The 25,700-nt window shown below is 43.4% G+C and overlaps 1 protein-coding gene and 1 pseudogene across 1 annotated transcript in view; one reads left to right on the top strand and one right to left on the bottom strand.

Annotated features, from left to right (window-relative positions):
- The first annotated feature begins 6,989 nt into the window (after positions 1-6,989).
- The window catches only part of DCAF12 (DDB1 and CUL4 associated factor 12), a 37,728-nt gene continuing 19,017 nt past the window's right edge, over positions 6,990-25,700 (top strand). The window contains exons 1-2 of the mRNA XM_043453361.1: positions 6,990-7,626; positions 8,936-9,190. Of these exons, the coding sequence (XP_043309296.1) occupies positions 7,549-7,626; positions 8,936-9,190 (333 nt within the window). The 5' untranslated portion in view covers positions 6,990-7,548. The remainder of the gene's footprint in view (positions 7,627-8,935; positions 9,191-25,700) is intronic.
- On the bottom strand, positions 12,364-19,287 carry LOC122431920 (annotated as a pseudogene).

Here is a 25,700-nt window from a genome sequence, read left to right as displayed (position 1 = left end):
TGACTTACTCTTCATTCAATCGTTCAACATCTAGGGAATATATCAAATGTGGTAGATGCCTTCCCAGGCACTAGGGATAAGGGTGTCCTTTGCTTGAGTAGCTCTCAAGCTAGCAGGAGAAACAGTCATATTGGTAGAGAAAACAGACCATTACAATACAATGTGATAAATTAGCCATAAAAAGTTTCTGTGGGCACACAGAGGAAGAGTATCTTAGCCAGATTGAGAGATGAGTAATGGTAGGAGGAGACTAGTCACAAAAAAGATGATGCTCAGGTCCAAGAAATTATTTACTAAGAATGAATGATTCTGGGATTTCCCTAGTGGTCCAGTGGCTAAGACTCCACCCTGTCAATGTAGGGGGCCTAGGTTTGATCCCTGGGGAACTAGATCCCACGTGCCACAACTAAAAATCCTGCATGGCACAATTAAGACCCAGCACACCCAAATAAACAAATATTTAAAAAGGAAAAGAATGAATGATTCTTATTAGATACTAGAATGAGTAGACAAACAAGGGACACACTAATCTTGGAAGTTTCAAATTGTGCTCATTCACTAATTTATCCATTTATTCAACAATTATTCGTAGAGAGGTAGTATGTGATGATGGAGAAGGCAATGACACCCCACTCTAGTACTCTTGCCTGGAAAATCCCATGGACGGAGGAGCCAGGTAGGCTGCAGTCCATGGGGTCGCTAAGAGTCGGGCACGACTGAGCGACTTTACTTTCAGTTTTCACTTTCATGCATTGGAGAAGGAAATGGCAACCCACTCCAGTGTTCTTGCCTGGAGAATCCCAGGGACAAAGGAGCCTAGTGGGCTGCTGTTTATGGGGTTGCGCAGAGTCGGACACGACTGAAGTGACTTAGCAGCAGCAGCAGTAGCAGTATGCGATGAAAGTGAAAGAGGAGAGTGAAAAAGTTGGCTTAATGCTCAACATTCAGAAAACTAAGATCATGGCATCCAGTCCCATCACTTCATGGGAAATAGATGGGGAAACAGTGGAAACAGTGGCTGACTTTATTTTTTGGGGCTCCAAAATCACTGCAGATGGTGATTGCAGCCATGAAATTAAAAGAAGCTTACTCCTTGGAAGGAAAGTTATGACCAACCTAGACAGCATATTAAAAAGCAGAGACATTACTTTGCCAACAAAGGTCCGTCTAGTCAAGGCTATGGTTTTTCCAGTGGTCATGTATGGATGAGAGAGTTGGATTGTGAAGAAAGCTGAGCGCCGAAGAATTGATGCTTTTGAACTGTGGTGTTGGAGAAGACTCTTGAGAGTCCCTTGGACTGCAAGGAGATCCAACCAGTCCATCCTAAAGGAGATCAGTCCTGGGTGTTCATTGGAAGGACTGATGCTGAAGCTGAAACTCCAATACTTTGGCCACCTCATGCAAAGAGTTGACTCATTTGAAAAGACCCTGATGCTGGGAGGGATTGGGGGCAGGAGGAGAAGGGGATGACAGAGGATGAGATGGCTGGGTGGCATCACCGACTCGATGGACATGAGTTTGAGTAAACTCTGGGAGTTGGTGATGGACAGGGAGGCTTGGTGTGCTGCAATTCATGGGGTTGCAAAGAGTCGGACACAACTGAGCGACTGAACTGAACTGAGTATGTGCGAGGCACTAGAGATATAATGGTAGCAAAAATAACTATAGTTCTTGTTCTTGAGGAGCTTATACAAATAACCATGTAGATAAACGTAAAATTTTAATTGTGTCAAGTGCTACAAAGGAGAAGCATATGGTGCTATGAAACTGAATAATTCAGCGGGGAAGGATTATAACTAGTCAAAGAGGCAGGGAACACTTTTCTGAGGAAGTAACATTTTAACTGAGACCCAGAGAATGACTAAGTATTACAATAGCAAATAGTCAAAAAGATGAACTTAGTTCAGTTCAGTTGCTCAGTCGTCTCTTTCCGACCCCACGGACTGCAGCAGGCCCTGCTTCCCTATCCATCACCAACTCCCCGAGCTTGCTCAGACTCATGTCCATCGAGTCAGTGAGGCCATCTAACAATCTCATCCTCTGTCATCCCCTTCTCCTCCTGCCTTCAATCTTTCCATGAACTAAACAGAGGTAAAGCTGTGCCCAGGTCCTGGAGCAGGAGGGAGCATTTTGGTTAGGAAGAATTGAAAGAGGGCCAGTAGGGCTGGACCTAAGAAAGGAAGAAGAGTATGGTATGAGATGTGGCTAGAGTCAAGTTAGGAACCAGATCAAGCAAGGTCTTATAGGCCAGATTAAGGATTTTATCTTTATCCAAGGAACAAGAGAAAGACATTGAAGAAAGTTAACCTGGAGGTGAGAATGGGGATGACTTAAATTTGCATTAAAAAAATCTGCAGAACGCAGAACAGAAAAAAAAAAGAGGTAAGAGTGGATATTGGTAGTTCTTCTAGGAGACCTTCACAAATGGTGGGATCAATAGGTGACAGATTTGGACTAGGGTAATGGAGAGATGTGAATTGACTCAAGATACTTATAAAATAAATAGGGCTTGGTGATGGAATAGATGTGTGAGTATATGAGAGGGTATGAGAACTGGGAGAGGCAAAGGTGATTCCCAAATTTTCACATACCTGGAGAGAATTTTCGTTTTGTTTGTAAAGCTGAAGGCAATGTGGTAAATTCAATGTCCTCTCAGGTTCATCTCATCCTATGGCTACGGTCTTAAAAATTTTCCCCTTCCTGGCCTGATTGTCTCTTATAAATTACAGAAGAATAATCCAGGTGAAAGAATTTAGAATGTTTCTTTTTTCCTTGCTGTTCCACACAGCTTGCAGGATCTTAGTTCTCTGACCAGGGATCAAACCTGGTCTCCCTATAATGGAAGCACAGAGGCCTAACCACTGAAATACCAGGGAATTCCCATAGAAAGTTTATTTCCTTATACTGAGGTATACTTACTTAAACTGCACAATCATTAAATCTACAGCTTGATGAAATTTTATATATGTGTACACTAGTATAATCATCACCAAGATTAAGATATAGGTATTTCCAGCACACCAGAAACATCCTTGGGTTCTCTTCCCAGCTAGTAACCACCAAGAATAATGACTATTTTGACTTCTATTACTGTAATATGGGTTTCCAATGGGGCGGTAGTCGTAAAGAACCTGCCTGCCAATGCAGGAGACACAGGAGACTCAGGTTCAATCCCTGGGTCGGGAAGATCCGCTGGAGGAGGGCACGGCCTGGAGAATCTTATGGACAGAAGAGCCTGGTGGGCTACAGTCCGTAGGGTTGCAAAGAGATACGACTAAAGCCATTTAGCACACACCCATTACTGTAATATTGTGATATAATAAGAAATACATATATCTGGTTTCATCTCTAGTTCAGCAAGAGGTCCTAAAACTCTTCTAATTTACCAAGTGATAATGTTTAGAGGAGAAGCTGTTGTTATTCATAATAAGTCCCTTTCAACCACACTTGAGTTTCTGTTAGTAAGGCGACTCAAGATGGGCCCCTAGGGCTTTCCTGGCAGCCCTGCCATAAAGAATCCACCTGGAAATTCAAACAGGAGACACGGTTTGCTCCCTGTTCTGGAAGGATCTCACAGGCCTCAGAGCAACGATAGCAACTAAGCCCAAGAGCTTGTGCTCCAGAGCCCAGGAGCCACAAGTACTGAGTCCATGTGCCTCAAATACGAAGTTTGCTTGCCCTAGAGCCCATGCTCTGCGACAAAAGAGGCCACAGCAATGAGAAGCCTGTGTACCACAGCTAAAGAGTAGCCCCTGCTCTCCACAATGAGAGAAAAGTCTGCACAGCAACGAAGACCCAGCACAGCCAAAAATAAATAATTTTTTTTTTTTAATTAAAGAAGGACCCCTGGAGAACTTTAGGATGGGGGCTGTTTGCCAGAGGAATCAACTTTGTGATTAGAATGGTGAAATTTTCAATCCCACTCTCCTAATTGTCAGGAAGGAGGGAGGGACTGGGGACTGAGTTAATTATCAAGGGCTAGCGATTTAATCAATCATGCCTACATAATGGGACCTCCATATAAACCCTAAACCATAGGGTCTGGAGAGCTTCCAAGAGTTGGTCAACATATCCATGTGCCATGAGGTGGAACACCCCAAACTCCATGGGGACAGAAGTTCTCATGCCTCAGGGCCCTTCCAGATCCCCTGTACCTCCCTCATCTGTTTATTTGTATCCTTTTTAATATTCCTCATGTGTGCATGCTCAGTTATGTCCAAGCCTTTGTGACCCCATGAACTGTAGCTCACCAGGCTCCTCTGTCAATGGAATTTTCCAGGCAAGGATACTGGAGACTAGGTTGCCATTTCCTCCTCCACGGGATCTTCCCGACCCAGGGATCAAACCCACAGCTCCTGGCATTGGCAGGAAAATTTTTTACCACTGAGCCTCCTGGAAGTCCCTAATATCCCTTATGATAAACCAGTAATAGTATTTATGTTCGGTGAACCATTATGGCAAACTATCGAACCTCAAGAAGTCATGGGAACCCTGTTAACCTATTTTACTATTGATTGACATTTGAACTACTTTCATGAATTATTTATGACTATTATGAATAGAGTTACTACAAATATTCTTGTAAATGACTTTTGGTGGACAAAAACACTCATTTCTATTTGGGTTTACAGCCAGAAGTAAACTGCTTCATCATAAGGTACATGTGTTTAGCTTTGGTAGGTACTATCATAGATTTTTTTTCCAAACTGTACCAATTTACCACACCCACTAGCAATGTATGAGAGTTCCAGTTGTTTCTCACCAATACTTTGGATTATCAGTCTTTTTTTTTTCCCATGTTAGAAATTTTTATTCCCCATCTAAGATTTCACAATCAGTATGATAACAAGGAGTGGCTGACTGACAGTGTAAGCAATTTGACACTAAATGGCGAGGGTAGAAGATCCTTAAATACGGCTATGACTTTTGTCCCTGATGACCTGCTTCAGGCCTGTGGTGCTCCTGCCAGGAAAGCGTGATCATTGTTTGTTTGCGAGGAACCATCAGATGGACCCAGCTGGAGGGTTCTCCTCTGGGATGAGAGGTATATCCTGTGAAACTGCAAGGAACACGAAAGACAGGTTAAGACAGAGGAATGTGTCCAGACTGGGAGAGGCTGGCTGCTGCTGCTAAGTCGCTTCAGTCGTGTCCGACTCTGTGCGACCCCGTAGATGGCAGCCCATCAGGCTCCTCCGTCCATGGGATTTTCCAGGCAAGAGTACTGGAGTGGGTTGCCATTGCCTTCTCCCTATCAGTCTTTTAAAAACAACTGTAACTTTTAAACTTCCAAATGAAGTTTGGGAAGACCGAGGCAAAAGAAGAGGCCAGCAGAGGATGAGTTGGTTGGATAGCAATACCCATTCAATGAACATGAACTTGGGCAAACTCCAGGAGAGAGTCGGACACGACTTAGCGACTGAACAACAACTCACTTTGAAAAAACTCTTCGTTCTGTTTTATTTCCACAGAAATGGTGAGCTCTGCTGGAAGGTACATTTAGGGATAGTTCCTGGTATGTCAAGATGAACTGCACCAACCTGGAGGATGAGCCTATAGCCTATGACAGTGGCAGAGGAGACCAAGATCTAAGCGCAGCCCAACATAAGCCTAGAGATTCTCAAAGGAATTCCAGACTCTTGCCCAATGAGCTCCTGAGTCATCCAGGGCATTATGAGGCAAGACAGAACTGGAACAACAGGCTCAAAAAAAGGAAGCTGACCCACTTCTGATCCACTCACTGTGTGTATGTCTCTGAAGGGCTAGACCTGACCAAGTAAGATGGACCTGCCTTTCCCAAGGTGGAATTAGGGGTTAGTGGCAGTGCTGACTTGGGATGGCGGAGGACACTGTCTCAATCTGGTCTTTGGTTCGGCTTGGAAAACAAACCCAGATCTCCTCCTAGGCAGAACTTCAGATGGGCCAACAGAGCTCCCTGGAGGTATGAGGCCTGAGGCTTGAAGCCTGAAGGGATCAGCAGGTATCTGGGCACTAACAGCCTGAGACCCATCAGGAAGCTTTTTGCTTCCTCAAAGGATTTCTTTGCCTGAAGAAAGGTGGGGGCTGGCACTCACACCCCTAACAGAATCTTCTGGAAATGGAGGCAGAGGTGATCCTGAAGAAGCCCCCTTGCCTGGTGACCAATGTCAGCCCTCATTGAACTGAAAAGTCCAAAGCTCCTCTCTTCTCAGTGATTCAGATTTTCATGCTATCTGACCTGCTGGAGACAGAACCTGGGCCCTGGGGGACAGGCAGGCAGTGGCAGTCCCCGGTTCGTTCCGGTCCTCAGGACTGCGTGGGAGACCTAAGAAACAAATTACAGTGGGACGCCTATTTCATACAGCACAAAGGACAGTTTGACCGGCAGGTCACGGGACTCTAAAGGGAGGCGAGGTCCCACGCAGCAGATAAAGGAGACGTGACTTCGGGGCGGTTGCGGCTAGGGCAGCAGAGACGGTCAGGCGGAGAAGGAGGCCAGTGGAGGGAGAAGACTGTGGGAAAATGAAGCCTGAGAGCTCCCCAGGGGTAGTGTTGAGGGGCACCTGGGCTGATTGTGGCAAGCAGGGTAGGTTCTCTACAGTGTGAAAGTCCGGATATGCTGGCGATGATTTCCAGGCAGACTCTAACTTGTGGGGTGGGGTGAAGTGTTAGTCTGACTCTTTGTGACCCCGCGGACTGTAGCCTGCCAAGCTCCTCTGTCCATGGAATTCTCCAGGCAAGAATACTGGAGTGGGTAGCCATTCCCTTCTCCAGGGGAATCTTCCCGACCAAGGGATTGAACCTGGGGCTCCTGCACTGCAGTTAGATTCTTTACCGTCTGAGCCACCCGGGGTGGGGAGAGGAAGTTAACGCCTCCTCTCACAGAGTCCAGCTCTTGGCGCCAGGGCTTGGTTTCATAGGTTCCGGAAAACGCGCAGGGCTCAAGAGATAACACCAGTGGCGACTGCGGGGCAAAGGCGTGTTGAGAGCGAGTCCTTCCGCGAGCGAGGTTAAACGTCCTCACTTCCGGGTACGTCCGGAAGGGCGGATGCGGCTGCGGTGTTGGCGGCCAAAACCCAGATTCCTTTGCCCCGAAGTCGCGCACCTCCAGCGGCCGTCAAACGGCAGTTGAAAAAGAGCGGGCGGCCGTAAGCAACAGCCGCGAACTCTAAGGCCAGCCCTACTCCCCGCCCTTCTCTCCGGACTGCGTCTCCGTGGCGACGCGAAACGAACTGCGGCTGCGCGAGGGTGACGGAGCGCGGGCGAAAGGGAGGGGGTGTTTTGGTTCCAGCCGCTCGCCGTCCTTTCTAGACCCGGTCGTCTACAAGCTCGGGTTCCTGTCTCCCTTTTCCTTTCCCTTCCCTTTCCCTGCCCCGGTCTTCCCTCCCTCCTTCCCTGCTGCCTGCCTGCCTTTTTTTTTTTTTTTCCTATTGCTGCCCGGGGTCCGGGCCATTTTCCGGGCCGGGCGCACTAAGGTGCGCGGCCCCGGGGCCCAGTATATGACCCGCCGTCTCGCTCCCCCGCGATTCCCCCGCCCCATGTGGCTGCGGGGCCGCGGCGGCGCTGCCCACTATGGCCAGGAAAGCAGTTAGCAGGAAGCGGAAAGCGCCCGCCTTGCCGGGAGCTGGGAGCGACGCTCAGGACCCACAGGTGAGAGCCGAGACGCCTGGCCCCGGGTGATAAGGCCGAGGCACCTGGAGGATAGGGTTCGCACTTTGGGAACCAGAATGAGGTCCAAGGTCTTGGCGGGGGGAGGGGTGATGTGCGGAGGTGCGTAGAGCGGAGCCCTAGCCTATAGGATCAGGCCTGGGTCCTTAGGAGTTCTTTGGATAGCAGATAGGCCCGCAGGGGTCAGAAATTAAAGGGGAATTTGAAAACGAGGCATGTTCTGGGGAGATCTACAGGCGGGAATGGGGCTTGAGGAGAAAACAGTCTGGGCTTCGGAGAAAGGGAAACCGAAGTCGAGGAGAATCGGGAACAAAACCTCGCCTAAGATACTGGGAGGGAGAGTGAGGTCCGTCTTTCGGTGGCCGGGGGACGGAGATGGTTGCGTCTCTCAGGAATGGGTACCCAGGCTCCCTTAGATAAATAGTTTACAGATATCACCCTGTCCCGCTCTCTGAGTCTTGAGTCTCTTCAGACTCATATTTCCCGTTCCTCCCACCCCGTTGGTGTTTGATTTTTCGAATTCTACAACTGCCTGGAGCGCGGACGTGGTGACAGGCAGACGGCCATTGCTAGGGCATCCCTGAAAGACCTGGGACCCCAGTTGGGCTTCTTGGGCCGCACCTACCATGCTCCAAGTAAAGTACAGGCTGAGAGGGAGAAGGAGGGCCATTAGAGCTGCAGCCCAGGTCTGTATGGTAATCTCTGGGCCCTTCATTCCCTTCCCTATTAAGGATAGTTTTAAGGTTAAGGAATCCATCTGCAATGTTGGAGACCCTGGTTCTATTCCTGGGTCGGAAAGATACCCTGGAGAAGAGATAGGCTACCCACTGCAGTATTCTTGGGCTTCCCTTGTGGTTCATCTGGTAAAGAATCTGCCTTCAATGCGGGCGAGCTGGGTTCAATCCCTGGATTGGGAAGCTCTCCTGGAGAAGGGAAAGGCTACCCACTCCAGTATTCTGGCTTGGAGAATTCCATGGACCGTATAGTCCTTGGCATCGAAGAGTCCGACAGTACTGAGCAACTTTTACTTTCACTTTAAGGTACCTGAATCCTTCACTTCTAAAAGGCCTTAAAAAACCTATTGTCCTCTTTTATGCTTTCATTCCTTTGTCTTCCAAGTCCTTTTTTCCCACAGCATCTTTTCTGTGGCCTTTGAGATTGACTTTCCTGTTGCACTGTATTTGTAGCTCTGTTCTATGTAAATCCTGCGAGATGAGTTCTGTAATATGGGAGGATCCCCAACTCTGACAAAAGTCGGCAAAGCCTTGATTTCTCCTTTTGCTCTCCACAGTTTGGCTGGGATCACTCACTTCACAAAAGGAAGCGACTCCCCCCAGTGAAGAGATCCTTAGTGTACTACCTGAAGAACCGAGAAGTCAGGCTACAGAATGAAACCAGCTACTCCCGAGTGTTGCATGGGTATGCAGCACAGCAACTTCCCAGTCTCCTGAAGGAGAGAGAGTTTCACCTCGGGACCCTTAATAAAGTGTTTGCATCTCAGTGGCTGAACCACAGGCAAGTGGTGTGTGGCACAAAATGCAACACGGTAAGTGTCTGGGTGGATATGAACTTTCTCCTGGCTCTGGATATATGGCTCCACATGCCCTAGTCTCTCACTGCTGGTTTTCCCCATCAGTTCTTTGGGGAGGAGACTGCCTTATTATCCATTACATCTCCTCTTATCTGTCCATGACTTCTTCTCTATTCCTTTTTCCACTTCCACATTTCTTTTCTGATAAATCTTCAGAGGAGTCTAGTTCTGCAGGCCTCTTGTATTATGGATGTGTCACTGCTTCTACATTTTTTTTTTTCCTTCTTTTTTATGCTGTTTTTTTAAGTCAGAGACCTCAGAGGAGAGGAAAGAGAGGAAAGAATGATAGTCAGGGCATCATTCAGGATACAGGATAGTGAAAACCTTGATGTTGTCTGCTAGCCTGCTAGTATATGTAGAAGTCTGAAGATAGTTCAGTTCAGTCGCTCAGTCGTGTCCAACTCTTTGCAACCCCATGAATCGCAGCACGCCAGGCATCCCTGTCCATCACCAACTGCTGGAGTCTCCCCAAATCCGTGTCCATTGAGTCGGTGATGCCATCCAACCATCTCATCCTCTGTCATCCTCTTCTCCTCCTGCCCCCAATCCTTCCCAACATCAGGGTCTTTTCCAGTGAGTCAGCTCTTCACATCAGGTGGCCAAAGTATTGGAGTTTCAGCTTCAACATCAGTCCTTCCAATGAACACCCAGGACTGATCTCCTTTAGGATGGACTGGTTGGATCTCCTTGCAGTCCAAGGGACTCTCAAGAGTCTTCTCCAACACCACAGTTCAAAAGCATCAATTATTTGGTGCTCAGCTTTCTTTATAGTCCAACTCTTAAATCCATACATGACTACTGGAAAAACCATAGCCTTGACTAGATGGACCTTTGTGGAAAAAGTAATGTTTCTGCTTTTTAATATGCTGTCTAGGTTGGTCATAACCTTCTTTCCAAGGAGTGAGCGTTTTTTAATTTCATGGCTGCAATCACTATCTGCAGTGATTTTGGAGCCCAAAAAAATAAAGTCAGCCACTGTTTCCACCATTTCCCCATCTATTGCCCATGAAGTGATAGGACCAGATGCCATGATCTTTGTTTTCTTAATGTTGAGCTTTAAGCCAACTTTTTCACTCTCCTCTTTCACTTTTATCAAGAGGCTCTTTAGTTCTTCTTCACTTTCTGCCATAAGGGTGGTATCCTCTGCATATCTGAGGTTACTGATATTTCTCCTGGCAATCTGGATTCCAGCTTGTGCTTCCTCCAGCCCAGCATTTCCCACTGATGCACTCTGCATATAAGTTAAATAAGCAGGGTGACAATATACAGCCTTGACGTACTCCTTTTCCTGTTTGAAACCAGTCTGTTGTTCCATGTTCAATTCTAGTTGCTTCCTGACCTGCATAGGAATAAGGCAACACTTTTTAGGGGATAGAATCTGAAGATGTATTTTTTATTAGAAAGGGCAGGGAAGTGTGTTTGGTGGTATATTTCAGGAAATAGATGCTTGGTCTTTGCAAAGTAGCCTTCTGAAAAGGTTTCAGAAGCAAGAAAGTTGAATATGACATGAGTAGGAGAGTATTTTTTACATAGCATGATTTAGATAATTATTAGTGAATGAAGGGAAAATTTTATCAGTAAATTTAGCCAGAACAATTAAAAGCATGGATAAAATAAGTCAATTCATGATTGGCTATTGTGGCTATGATTGGGATAGAAGAGTAGAAATAGCATGATGTCAGGTAAATAAAGACAGGGCCTGCAGGTAGGAAGTGGTTTTGAATAATGTGAGAAAAGATGGGATATAGGTCTAGCTGCTGTCTCTGTTTTCACCTCACCATGAGTGAATAGAGTAGTTTATCCTGGATAGAAATGTATCTTGGATCAGTTGACAGAGAAGATAGCTGTAGATCAAGAAAGTCTTTTTTAAGTACTAGGAGAAGTGTTTATATATATATATATATACACGTAATTTTAAAATTAATTTTTGGCTGCACTGGGTCTTAGTTGCAGCAGGAGGGATCTTCTGTCTTCATTACAGCATGCAGACTCTTAGCTGAGGTGTGTTGGTGCTAGCTCCCTCTGTATGTGTGCACTCACTTGCTCAATTGTGTCCAGCTCTGGATACCTCATGGACTGTAGCCTCCCAGGCTCCTCTGTCCATGAGATTTCCCAGGCAAGAATACAGGAGTGGGTTGCCATTTCCTTCTCCAGGGGATCTTCCTGACCTAGGAATCGAACCTGTGTCTCCTGTGGCTCCTACAATGGCAGGCAGATTCTTTACCACTTGAGCCACCTGGGACCAGGGATCAAACCCAGGCTTCTGTATTGGGAGTGTGGAGTTAAGTTTTATTTTTAATTATTTATTTACTTTGTTGTTTTTTTTTTTTTCGGTTGCACTAAATCTTCGTTGCTGCACACGGGCTTTCTCTAGTTGCAGCCAGCAGGGGCTCCTCTGTTGCAGGCGCACGGACTTCTCATTCTCTTGGCCTCTCCTGTTGCCAAGCCCAGGCTGTAAGCACTCAGGCTTCGCTAATTGAAACACGTGGCCTCAGTAGTTGTGGCGCAAAGGCTTGGCTGCTCTGCAGCATCTGGAATCTTCCTGGACCAGGGATCAAACCTGTGTCCTACGTTCAGTTCAGTCGCTCAGTCATGTCCAACTCTTTGCCACCCCGTGGACTGCAGCACGCCCGGCGTTTCTGTCCTTCAGTATCTCCTGGAGCTTGCTCAAACTCATGTCCATTGAGTCAATGATACCATCCAACCATCTCATCCTTTGTTGTCCTCCTTTTGCCCTCAATTTTTCCCAGCATCAGGGTCATGGGTGTGTGTGTGTTCCTAAATAAATGGAAAGATACTCTCTGTTCATGGATTAGAACACAAAGTGATCTACAGAATCAGTGCAATCACTATCAAAATCCCACTTGGCTTTTTTGCAGAAATTGACATGCTGAGCCTAAAATTTCATACAAAATTTCAAGGAATCCAGAACAGCTCTGAAAAAGAACAACAAAGTTGGCAGGTGGACTCTTTTTTTAAAATTTTCAGATGCTTCACTTTATTTTCCTTGTAAGGCAGCCATGCATTACACACATTAAGCACGTGACAGTCACATGATTTCTTCCCTCAATAAGCCCCAGAGTTTCTGTAGCTCTCCTGGGGCCTATAGCCCGAGCAGACCTGAGGAGTCAAATGTTAAAACATTCTCCATAGCCATGCGTACCTTTGATGTTTGGGTTACTGAACACACACTCACTGGATAATTTGTTTTCAACATAGTCCATTTCTGTTCCTTACAGTGTTAACTGTGCTTTCTTCTTGATGAACGCTCTGACTCCATCTTGAGCAGCTTCTTCATCAGAGTCTCCTTCTGTCTTTTTATTGGAGAGTGTAGGAAAGGCCATTACGGCCCCTGGTTCGGATACCAGTTTTCACACCAACAAGTTCAGGCTTAGCTTTAAGAAGTTGTTTTATCTTGTTTGCCTTGAAGGTGTCAGGGTGAGGGGGTTTGGGTGGGCTGCAGCTTCCTCTTGCTTACAGCCTGGACGGTGGCCTGGACGAGTGAAGCCAGCTTCCTCAGCGCCTTGCCCTGGAGCTCAGCCACCTCAGCCTGTTTCCATAGACATGGCGAGCCTGTTCGCAGGCGGATTGTTAATGCACTGTAAGACCAAGGAGGTCTCCGCAGACAAAGATTTACATATCAGTTTTAAGGAAGAGTACAATACCATGGTGGTTGAGGCCAAGCTTTCATTTCCTCTCCTGTTGAAGGCTGCTTATTATAAAGAAGCCTTTCAAAAACAAATAGTGGTGGCAAGCTCCTGCAAAACTTCCTTTTCTTAGTGTCTCAGGCTACCACCCTTGTTTTAAGTGAACTGTCATCATTGTCACTTGACTGCAGAGGAATTTAGAGGAATTCATTGCACACCCTACACAAACCATCATAGTGTTTTGCTCAGCAAATGTTGCTAATTGTAAACTGAATCATCATAGTCTTTTGTTTCTTGAACTTACGACTTTTTGAAGGTGAGAATAACATTAAGTAGTAATTTAACCTACTCTTAATACGTTCCTCTTTCTGTCTTCCTATTTCCTCATGACTTAAAGTGTATTTCCTTCCTAGGTCCTTAAGACTCAAAGTGGAAGCTTGTTTTCTTTTTGTAGTGTTTTTCTTTGCTTAGGTTTCAGAACCAAAATTGGGAATCAGAAACAGTGCTCTTCTCTGAACTTTGTAATATTTGGCAAATGGTTCCTTTTTCTGTGCCTTTGTTTTCCAATCTGTAAAATGGGAGTGGTAACATCCAGTGCTGAGAATGTAGCTGTATACATCTTCAGAAATATTTCAGGTTAGCAATATCTTATTCTTCAAAAGGAGTAGTGGTGATAATGAATCCAAAGCCTTTTCCCATGCTCTTAGCACTCCCTGGGACTTCCCTCAGTTTAAAAGGAAAATTACTTAAACAATTAGAACTCTCTTTGACTAGTAGTTGAAGATTTTGGGAAGGGAGGAGTTCATGTCTGATTCTTGGTAGTAAAATTTTGATGTATTGAAATTTTACTGTCAACGAAATGATTTAAATGTAGGAAAAATGTACCACAACTATTTATATTCTAAAATAATCTTTTAATACATATGTGTGGGTTAGAAGCTCTTTTTCTCTTGGCTGCTGTTGTTATTATTATTTTTTTTTTTGCTGTTGTTATTTATGAGCTATGTGTACACAGGTCACTTGACACAGATCATTTCCAGATTAACTGACTTGGGGCTATAGTATAGAAACATTCGTTGAGGCAGTGGGTTGTCCTGCCTCTGCTAAAAAATTAGCAGAGGTATTGTAAATTATTCTGTAGCTTGATTCCTGAAGTGAGAATTTCCCTGTGCTGTAGGCTGACACTCAAACTAGAGGCCATCCTTCAATCTCTCTGAATTCCCTGGGCCTGGTAATTACAGGAATTAGATGGCCAGCTTATGTTGTTGTGGTGGTTGTTTATTTTTTCCCACACCACACAGCTTGTGGGATCTTAGTTCCTTGACCAGGGGTCAAACGTGTGCCCCCTACATTGGTAGTGTGGAGTCCTAACCACTGGACCACCAGAGAATTCCCAAGCCGATGTCCTAAACATTAATAACATTGTTCATTCACTAAGTTCTGTCTCACTCTGCAACCCCATGGACTTCAGCATGCCAGACTTTCCTATCCTTCATCATCTCCTGGAGTTTGCTCAAACTCATGTCTGTTGAATTAGTGATGTCATAGAACCATCTCATCCTCTGTCGCACCCTTCTCCTCCTGCCCTCAATCTTTCCTATTATCAGGATCTTTTCCAGTGAGTTGGCTCTTCACATCAGGTGGCCAAAGTATTGTAGCTTCAGCTTCAGCATCAGTCCTTCCAGTGAATGTTCAGGGTTGATTTCCTTTAGGATTGAAACATTAGTACACTCATATTTTTACTAAATTATTTAAAGAAGAGAAGGTAGTCTAGCCTTAATTGGAATATGGGTTGGGGAACCAGGATGGATAGGTATATTTTGCTGGTTTAGTGTTACAAACTCAGGTTATGTACAAAACCGTACAGAAAAGCTAAATAAGAGTAGCTTGCCAGGCACAAAAAACCATTTGAAGAGAAAATATTTAGTTTTGTGTTTTTAACTAGTTGAAGTTTGAGAGGGGGTAAAGATTGAAGTTGGTGGTTTAGAAGTCACCTGTGTATAAGGGATTATTAAAACTGTTCTGTTACCATGGAGAGAGGGTAGAGAGGTCACTCTTGGGTTTTATAAACCTTCCCTAAAATTGCAAAAGTGTCATTTTATGTATATTTTCTGGGCATAATGTGGAGAGAGTGGTGTAGGGGAGCAGTCTATAGATTTTATTACATTTTCTTTATTTATTTGGCTGCACTGGGTCTTTGTTGCAGCACTTGGGATCTTTAGTTGTGGTATGTGGGATCTAGTTCCCTGACAGGGATCGAACCCAGGCCCCCTGCATTGGGAGCCTAGAGTCTTAGCCAATGGACTACCAGGGAAGTCCCTCACTACATTGTGAAGGGGTGTTGTGAGCCAGAAATGGGTAAGAACCGTTGATATTGACAGAGAAGTTCAAATAGAACCTTGGAGAGCACCTGCATTTATGGGGCAGGAAGAACTATAGGGGGGACAGGGAGGTCAGAGGAAAACCCAGAGAATACCAAAAGCAAATCAAGAAAGTGGATATTTTGAGAGGGGTCAGTTTGGGAAGGATGGTGATAGGCAAGAGTGATAAGGTATCCAGAGTTTGGGGTATTTAATTTTAGACATGAACTCTTACTTCCCATTTTTTGACTTTTGGAGACTCACTCACCTATAGTAGATAAAATAGCTCCTTGCAGCTAGGGTGACCTCCACCATAGGGAACTATGGAGCCTCAGTAGAGGATGTTAGAAAGGATTTACAAGGGTGACTTGGGGAAAGACTCAAGTATTAATAAATTGGATTTTCACAGGAAAATCTCTTATGAAATTATTTTCACCAAGACCCCAAAGCCTAACTGATAGTACCAGGCTAACTCCTGGTTGCCAGAGCTGCTTTGATGTTTTTCACCATCTCCCAAGTCATGATCAGAGATATACTGCTGACTTCACTGTTAGGCTTGGTGAATCATTATGATTCAGACAAGATGAACTTGGGCTGCAGTTTGCTGCCAGATAAGAGGAAGAAGGACCTTGCAGAAGCCTAATTTGGGGGTGGAGTGGAATGGTAGTTACAAGTTAAGAAAACAGCCAAACTTTTATGTCCTTGAGTTGACATTCAGATTCCTAAAATCATAAAAGCAGAATATGAAACTCAATTTGAGATATACGGAAACAAAGGAAAAATGTGGGAGTTTTGTTCTGACCAGATTCCACCCCCGGCCCCCGCCCCCGCCCCGCCCCGCCCCCTCTCCTGACCAGATTTTTTTTATTCATTCCTCCTTATCTCACTATTTTATTTTCCCAAAGGGATTACCTTTAAAAAATGCTTTAAAATGCTTGCAGAATTCCTTGGGTTCAGCCAGATGTACATCTCAGGTTAACAGCATTCTTATCTGTATGATCTGCCCGTATTTTGTAGTTAAGATATTAACCTGCTAACTAGGTTTTAGTTTTTTCTGTGGCATGTGGTTTATTCTTTGTCTAGTAAAACATGTTCACAGTTATCCCAAAATTAGTCTTCATCTTATTTTAGAATTTTTGACTCTTTTGATTTTACATGTTAAAGCCATAGAATTGCTATCTTGGCAAGTTTATTCTGCTGGGGCACATGTGCAGAAGTGTTTCTAGATTGAAAATCATCGTGGAAATGCTTCCAAAAGTCTGAAGTTCTATGTCAAGTTAATTGATGAAATAAGGCTTTAGGAAGAGGAGCAGTAGAAATAAGTTTATGCCTATTATATGTGATGGTGCTAGAGTTGGCAGCTCCTTTCTGACTAGTCTTCATCTTGAGAAGACCTTGCTTGGCTTAACATGGGTATGGGCTCCAGAAATCATGTTCAGTGTATTGCAGGCTTTGGTCAGCCTCTGTATGTGAGAGAATTAATGGTCAAGAGTGGTAGGGCCTGACCCATGCACTTGAGAGGCAAGAATATACAATGGACAAAAGACGGTCTTCAATGAAAATTGATGCTGGGAAAACTGGGCAGCTACATGTAAAATAATGAAATTAGAACGTTTTCTTATATACAAAAATAAACTCAAAATGGATTAAAGGCCTCCTGTGTTTAAGGCTGGAAACTATAATAAAACACCTAGAAGAAAACATAGGCAGAATTGACATAAGGACTTCCCTGGTGGTCCAGTGGCTGAGACTACACTCTTAATGCAGGGGGCCTGGGTTTAACTAAAGATCCCTCATGCCACAACAAAGATCGAAGATCCCGTGTTCCACAGCTAAGACCCAGCACAGCCCAAAAATAAATATTAAAAAAAAACAACTGACATAAATCACAGTAGTATTTTTTGAATATATCTCCTAAGGGAAAAGAAAAAGAGCATAGTAAGCAAATGGGACCTAATTAAACTTTAAAGCTTTTGTACAGCAAAGGAAACCAGCCACAAAATGAGAATACAGCCTACTAAATGCAAGAAAATGTTTGCAAATGATACAAACAATAAAGGGTTAACACCCAAAATGTATAAACGGCTCATACAACTCAATGTCAAAAGAACAAACAACCAATTAAACATTGGGCAGACAGACATTTTTCCAAGAAGACCTACAGGGACTTCCCTGGTGGTCCAGTGGTTAAGAATCCACCTCACGGTGCCAGGGACACTGGTTTGATCCCTTGGCCTGGGGAGAGCCTGCATGCCTCGGAGCCGGTGTGCCGCAGCTCCTGAAGCCCACGCGCTGAGAGCCCATGCTCTGAGGCAAGAGGAGCCACCATGAGGAGAATCTCGGCAACCAAGAGGGGCCCCCGTTCTCCACAACAAGAGAAAGCCAGCTTGGGGCCGCAGAGGCCCACCACGGCCGAAAACTAAAAATACATCTCTAAAAAACAAAGAAGATACACCAGATGGCCAAGAAACACGGGAAAACATGCTCAGCGTTTTTAGTTACCAGAAATATGCAAATCAAAATCATGAGATGTCACTCACACCTGTCAGAATGGCTATTATCAAAAGACCTCAAATAACAAGTGTTGGTGAGGATGTGGAAAAAAGAGAACCCTTGTATGCTGTGCATAGGAATGTAAATTAGTACAGCCACTATGGAAAACAGTATGGAGCTTCCTTGCAAACTAAGGATAGAACTGCTGTAAGATCCCAGCAATTGTGGATCATAATTTGGATTTCTGACCAAAAAAAGTAAAAGTGAAAACCCTAGTTCAAAAAGATACAGGCACCAGTGTTCATAGCAGCATTATTTAAAGTTGCCAAGATATGGAAGCAACTTAAGTTTCTCATCAACTGATAGATAAAGAAGATGTGAGGGGCTTCCCTGGTGGTCCGGGGGCTAAAGACACCACGTGCTCAGTGCAAGGGGCCCGGGTTTGAGCCCTGGTTGGGGAACTACATCCCACATGCAGCAACTAAGATCAAAGATCCTAAGTGCTGCAACTCAGACCCACCACGGCCAAATAAATAAAAATTTAAAAAAGGATGTGAGATACAAGCACACACCTGTACATATATACATGTGTGTGTATTTTCAGTGACTAAGTCATGTCCAACTTTTTGAGACCTCATGAACTGTAGCCTTCCAGACTCCTCTGTCCAGGGGATTTTCCAGGCAAGAATACTGAAGTGGGTTGCCATTTTCTCCTCCAGGGAATCTTCCCAACCCAGGGATCAAACCCATGTCTCCTGCTTTGGCAGGGGGATTCTTTACCACTGAGCCACATGGAAAGCCCGTATCCACATACTTACATACAGACACAATGATGGAATACTACTCAATCATAAAAAATGAAAATTTGCCATTTGCAACAACATGGGTGGGCTTGGAGGCTATTATGCTTAGTGTAATAAGTCAGAGAAAGACAAATACACTATGTGTTATCACTTACATGTGAAATCTAAAAAACTAAAAGCATGTACAGAACAGAAACAGATTCTCAGATATCAAGAATAAACTAGTAGTTACCAATGGGAAGAGGGAAGAGAGGGGAAGGGCAAGATAGAAGTAGGGGATTAAAAAAAAAGTAGGGGATTAAACAGTACAAACTAAAAACAAAAAGAAAAGAAGTACAAACTACTATGTGTAAAATAAACTAGAACACAGGGAATATAGCCAATATTTGATAATAACTTTAAATGGGAGTATAAGCCATAAAAATTTTGAATCACAGTGTTGTATACCTAAAACAAGTGTAAGTAAATTAGCCTTACTTGAGTAAAAATTCTTTTAAAAAGATTAGGGCCTGAACAGCAATCCTGTGGAAGGAGTCGAGAATTTTAGGGCAGCTTTTCATAACCAGAATATTGGTAAATGTTTTGGTGGTTTCTTCCTTCTCTGGGACTGCACCTCCTATTGCTGAGTGTTTCACATTCTTGGCTGCTGCCCCATAGATGACAGCAACCCTGCACCTTGGACCCTCAGTTACTGTGACCGTCAGGCCACATGCACCTGTGTACACAGGCAGACATGCATTTTCAGACATTGTACCCTCAGTTGACAACGGCCTCAGAGCCTGAGGTGTGCTCTTTATTTCAGATAGTCTGTTGGAAGCTTGGGATGTTGAAGAATGAACATAGGGGGAACATGCTGACTCTTGCCCTCCAGGCTTTATTTTCTAATTTGATCCTTGATAGGCAGTTACAATCAGAGAAAACTGTCTTTACTTCTTGTCAAGCTGACAGATGGGCATTTTTTCCTGCTGGATTGTGAGTGGTGCCTGGATCTGGTTGAAGATGAGAGTCAGAGGAAAGAGTTTTTCCTGGTGATATCTAGGAGTGCTGCTCTCCAGCTTGACCTTAAGCAAGATTCTTCCTGTGTTTCCTGGTCTGGGAGATAAATGGAAGAAACTAACCCAAAAGTGGCAACTGGGTTCAACCCAGAATTATGGTTGGACTGCAGCTTCTGGTTTCTTAAACTGATTCCACTTGAATGGGCTTACAGGCCTTCAGATCCTTAGAGGCCACCAGTCCCTCTCATACGTTAAGTGGGGATGTTTTCATCAGGACAGTTTTTGAATGTGAGAAGAAATAGGGTAATGTTTCTCCATTTCATTGGTTAGAATGTAGTAGGACAGTTTTGTGGTTTGTGTCTACTTTTACTAAACATTTATTGATTTTCTCCTGAGGATAGCAGAATGCTGCTTTGTGTGAGATTGGAGTGAAACAATATCTATAAACAATATTTATAGAAACAAATCTGACATAGCTGGAAGGGACTGTAAAGATAACAGTTCTAACCACTGACCTCCACTTTTCTTTTAGAGTTGGAGAAACAGACCTAAAGGGAGAAAAGTTACCTGCCTGAGATTCCATATTGAATTAGGTGTGGACCCCAGTTTTCCTCATTCTTTCTCAGAATTCTTTGTTATACCAGGTACTCGTCAGCCTTTCACTGCAGTACCCCCAGTGGCAGAGAACTGCCTGACCTCTGCTCAACTTGGTTGAGATGTGATACGTAGCTATGGACAAAGTGAATGACAACATAGATGCCTCACTAGAAGTATCAGCCAGGACTGCTCTAAGAAGGAAGTCATTCCTAGCTAGGATATTCAGAGGAGATTTCCTGGAGGAGGAAGAGGCTTCTGCAGTGGCAAGGAAGCAGGAATATCCATTTCATAGCAGAGTCCGAACACACAAGGAGTGTTGAGGGACCCTAGATAGACTCATTTGGCTGATGCTGGGCAGAAACAAGAGAAAGTAGTTCAAGTCACTGGGGGTTTGGTTGACGAGACTAACTGAATCTCCTTTGGATAACATTTTTTCTTTTTCCTAGACTCATGTCTAGTCTTTAATATTGAATAATCCTGTTAATCACCTTTCTCACCTGGAGAATTGAGTCACATGCTTTGAAGCATGGCCCCGGTGAATTTATGGCCTGTTCCGGCAGTCCTGGAGACTTGGAAGATGGGGAAACCCAGGTCACTGAGAGTGAAGGTTTGCTAACTTCTTGAGGAAAGTTAATAAGACAGTCTAGTTACTTCATTTGGTTCCTGTTTTCCTTGGACTTTTCCTTCAGTCTTCCTTTGCAAGTCCATATTCTAAATTGATGTATATTTGATTTCTTTCTGATTGCTTGGGCCTTTGTTTCATAAGTACCACCCAGGAGCTATCTGTATCATAGTCACTTGAGGTATGTGTTTAAAATGCAAGTTTCCTGGTCCCCACTCTAGTACTGATTCAGGATTTTTCCTTCATTGAAAGCTAGAAATTGGAATTTTAAACAAGCTTATAGGCAATTTTTATATGAATCATTGGCTTAGGCTTGATGCTATATATAGCAGTAATATGTGTGTGTGTGTGTGTATATATATATATGTTTTTTTTTTTTTTGGTCATCTTTTTAAATCTAGACCATTTGTTTGAATCTTCCTTGTATTTTCTAAACCACACTCAGGGCACAGATGGGACATCATGTTTAATGGATCTGGAAGAATTTTCTTGTAGGCATCTTGGTTAATATCTGTTTAGTAGGACTTGCTTGGTCCAGTGGTTGAGAATCCACTGGCCAACGCGGAGGACGTGGGTTCTATCCCTGGTCTAGAAAGATCCCACATACCACGGGGCAACTGAGCCCATGCGCCACGACTACTGAGCCTGAGAGCCTCAGCAAAGAGAAGCCTCAGCTGTGAGAAGTCCGTTTGCTGCAGTCCGGGCACTGCAATGAAGAGCAGCCACCACCTGCTGCAAGACAAACCCCCCTTGCCGCAACAAAGACCCAGCGCAGCCAAAAAAAAAAATCTGTTTAGCAACCAGTTGGATGTAATCAGATCTTATTTCCGCACTGTGAGGAAGCCTTTGATAAATAATTATTTTCTTTATATGCCTGTTACTTGTCTCAACAGACAAAGCAAGAAATTCTTTTAAATTTTTATATTTTGACCTCACCATGAAGCTTGACCAGGGATTGAACCTGTACCCACTGCATTGAAAGTGCAAAATCTTAACTACTGCACCACCAAGGGAAGTCCCTGCCTGTTGTTTTTTTAGGTCAAATCTTAACTTAGGTCATTAGTTTCCAATTTCTTAGTCTCTTTACTAGAAGAGTTAGACTAAACTTTAGTCAGAAGTATAAGGTTCAGTTATTCTGTATTGTGTATTTGGATTCAGAGATTCATGGGTTGAATCTAGGCTCCATTTCTTACATTATTTATTTATTTGGCTGCACCATGTCTTAGCTGTGGCAGTCAGGATCTTTGATCTTCCTTCCGGGATTTCAGTTGCAGCATGTGGAATCTAGTTCTCTGACCAGGGATCAAACTTGGGCCCCCTGAATTGGGAGCATGGATACTTAGCCACTGGACCACCAGGGAAGTCCTGGGCTCCATTTCTTATTAGCTTTGTACCCTTGAACAAATATCTTCTCCTAAACCTTTCTTTCACCTTTAAAATAAATGGAGCAAGTAGTATCTGCCTACCAGAGTCATGAAGAAAATTAAATAAGATTTTGGTTAGCATAGTGCCTAGATTAGTAAATTGTCGATGTAATTGCTTAGTAAATTGTTGATGTAATTAATGGCGGTGGTGGAGGAGGCAGTGGTAGCAGTAGTTTGATGGTTCTCGTCTTTAGGTGTATTTCTGGCCAGATTCAGGTACTCCAAAGATAAGAAGTTGGCATTTTTCTACCCTGTGAATGACCTGTTTTCTGTATGTCAGTCTTATCCCAAATAGCTTAAGCATTTAAAAACTACTCATGTAGATATTATTTATATGAGAAAATATAATTAGGAAATTATTTTTAGGAAATTATATTTAATTTCATCATGAAAAGGATTCAGATAAAAGATGTTTTCTGTATACAAATTAAAGTGTTACCTAGTTCTGATAAGAATGCAATGGAATAGATAATATATGTATAATGCCACTAAAGCCCTTTTTTGAAAGTAATTTAACATTATGTTTCAAAGACCTGGGATATATTATTTATTGAATGAAGAGCCTAAAATATTGTGCCCTTTGACCTAATCATTTTTTAACAAAAATTATTGGAAGCTATTTTATCAAAATGCTAATAATAGAATACTTAAGTAATTTATGGTAAATCAAATCTGTGTGATATTATGAAGACATTGACATAATTGTGAAGACTGTAATAACATGCAGAGCTTTTGATGCGTTAAATGTAATGAGGTACGGAATTCTCTCTCTGCTGATTATAGCTATGCACCATTATACATGCATGTGGTTAAGGACTGAATAGGCACTTGACAGATGAAAAACAGAAAATAGACTTGACAAGAGAGACGATTCTGAACAATGTTCCCTGCATTTTTTTATTTCCAGTATTGTAGATAAAGTATTGTCATCAAACTCTATAATTAAAAAAAAAAAAAAGTTGTTACCTTCAGCTAGATGAATCTTGTATTTTCTTATCCTAAAGCAGTGGAGAAGGTGGCCTTGCCCAGTTTCATTCATTGCTTGTCTTGTTTGCTGACAAAGATGGAGCAGTTATGTAATATACCGCCTCTTTGGGGAAAGGGTGTAAAGAAGGAACTTGGAAATAAGGTGGTGTAGGATATATGGCAAAAGGAGTTTCCCCTCTCAGTCACACAAGTGTTTTGAGCTCCAGATAACACCTGGAGAGGGGTCTTGCCTTTCAGTGGGAAGTACATAACCATATTATTATTAAGTCTTTGTGCTATAATTCTCAGGAAATAAGAATGAGGGAAAAGGATTATATTATTATTTTAATACTGTTATTATTAAAAGCTTATGATCTCTCAATATACTAGATAATTAGTTAGTGTATAATGACAATCTGCTCTTTAGTAGTTTGCAGTTTAGAGATAAGGCTTCCCGTTAATTCTGGGTAAAATAGCTTATGCCTTAAGATGCTCTAGGGAACAAAAAGCTGAGGGTATCTTGTTTTCTTCTGAATAATCTATACACTAAGTATTAGTATCCTTCAATACTATAGAATGTATTTTTCATTATTCATGGCAGGAAGTGAAGATTTGTGTAAAATGAGGTTAGTTGGTCAAGTCTTTTGCTTAACCTATCTTTATTTTTTTTTAATTAATTAAAATGATTTGTTTATGTATTTTTTGGCTATGCTGGCTCTTCCTTGCTGCTTGCAGGCTTTCTCTAGTTTTGGAGAGCCGGGGCTCCTCTCTGTGGTGGTGCAGTAACTTCAGTAGTTGTAGCACGTGGCCTGGCTCCCGGGCTCTAGAGCGTAGGCTTTACCACTGTGGTGCTCGGGCTTAGCTGCCCCGGGGCCTGTGGGATCTTCCTGGACCAGGGATCAGACCCACATCCCTTGTATTGGCTGGTGGGTTATTAACCACCAGAAAAGAAGTCCTTTTCTTTTAAAATAATGCATGTCATATGTGTTTTTTGAGGGAAAAAATTAACATTCTAGGACTTAGGTCTTTAAAAGGGTATTCATTTAATAACATAGCATGATTTCCATGTTAATAGCATAATTACTCGTCTCAACAGTCAAAGCAAGAAATTTTTTTATATTTTGACCTCACCATGAAGCTTGACCAGGGATTAATGCTATTAAAATAGCATTATTTCCATGTTAATAAGTGTCCTCTACTCCATCGTTCTTGAAGGCTGTATCATAATCCACTGAGTGGTTATTCCCAACTGCCTGTGGTGTTTCACTAGTTTAAAAGTCACTGTAACTTGGGACTTCCTTGGTGGCCCAGTGGTTAAGACGCCATGCTTCTGTTGCAGGGGGCATGAGTTTGATCCCTGATTGGTGAATTAAGATCCCGCATGCCACAGCGCAGTAAAAAAAAATTTTTTTTTAAATAAATAAGTAAATAGAATTCATTATAATTAAAGCTGTTCACTTGTCATATTTCCTTAGTGTAACTGCAGCATTTACACATTTTTAATCTTTGATGCGTATTGGCTAACTGTGTTTTGCTGTGTTTCTTAGTCTTGGCTCTCTCCTTTGCCCTCCACGTCTCTGTTGGGGACAGAGAATGTATTCCCCTGCTAGGTTTCAGTCCTCTTCCCTTTCCTAGACTCAAGCTGCCCTCTGGCCTTTAATTATCTGACTCTGTATAGTTCATCCTGATATCTGTGCTTCCTGTGTGGATTTACTTTCCTTTCTTCACTAGCTTCCACCTAACATGCCTTGAGTTTTAGAGACTCTGAATCTCCCCTCCCCCCATTTTATTAAGCCATCCTGGCTTTCTGTATAGGCACAGTTACACGTGTCTATATGCAGATACATGCAGGCTGAGGTGTTCTCACTAGTCTTAGAATCTTCCTGATTGTAAGGCCTTTGCTTTCTTTTTTTCCCTCTGCCCTGACTTATAAGCTGCAGGGAGCCATTAAGCCTCAAGCTTACCCTGCCATGCTGCTGGTTGCTGGCAGGGATCCCAGTAGGTGAGTGGGGAGCAGTCCCATTCTGGGAGATGTTACAGGAGCTATATGAAGCCTTGGCCCCTTGTCACACAGCTTGGGGAGACAGTGTGTGGCACCCCATCCGCATCTCTTCAATTTCCTTTGAAAAAGCAAGGGGGCTCCCTGCTTTACATGCTGCTTTGTCGTTCCTTGGTGAGGGTAAGGTTGTGGGTAAGCTCTTGGTTTCCTCTACAGAGCCAGCCATTTGCATCTCCCTTGTATGAAATTTTGTTCATCTATTCTGTCTTAAAACCTGCGAAATGAAACAAAACATTAGAATCGACTGTCTCTGAACTAGTACTTTTAAGGCACCTGTTCTGTGCTGAGCCCTGTGCTAGATACTTCATATTTTATTAAATCTCTTAGCAGCCCTATTAGATAAATAATATTATTTAAGTTTTCTAGATAAGAAGCAAGATTCAGAAAGGTTGAATGACTGATCAAGTTCACATAGCTGCTAAGTAAACATTCTTAAACCTAGACCTCTCCCATGTCCAAAACTGGAGAGGTTGGGCTTAAGACTTTCTTGGACGTGAAT

Source organism: Cervus canadensis, chromosome 30 (genome assembly GCF_019320065.1).
Source record: "Cervus canadensis isolate Bull #8, Minnesota chromosome 30, ASM1932006v1, whole genome shotgun sequence".
NCBI classification, from domain to species: domain Eukaryota; kingdom Metazoa; phylum Chordata; class Mammalia; order Artiodactyla; family Cervidae; genus Cervus; species Cervus canadensis.
The sequence above is the reverse complement of the archived record's forward strand: the minus strand, read 5'-3'. Positions and strand labels throughout refer to the sequence as shown.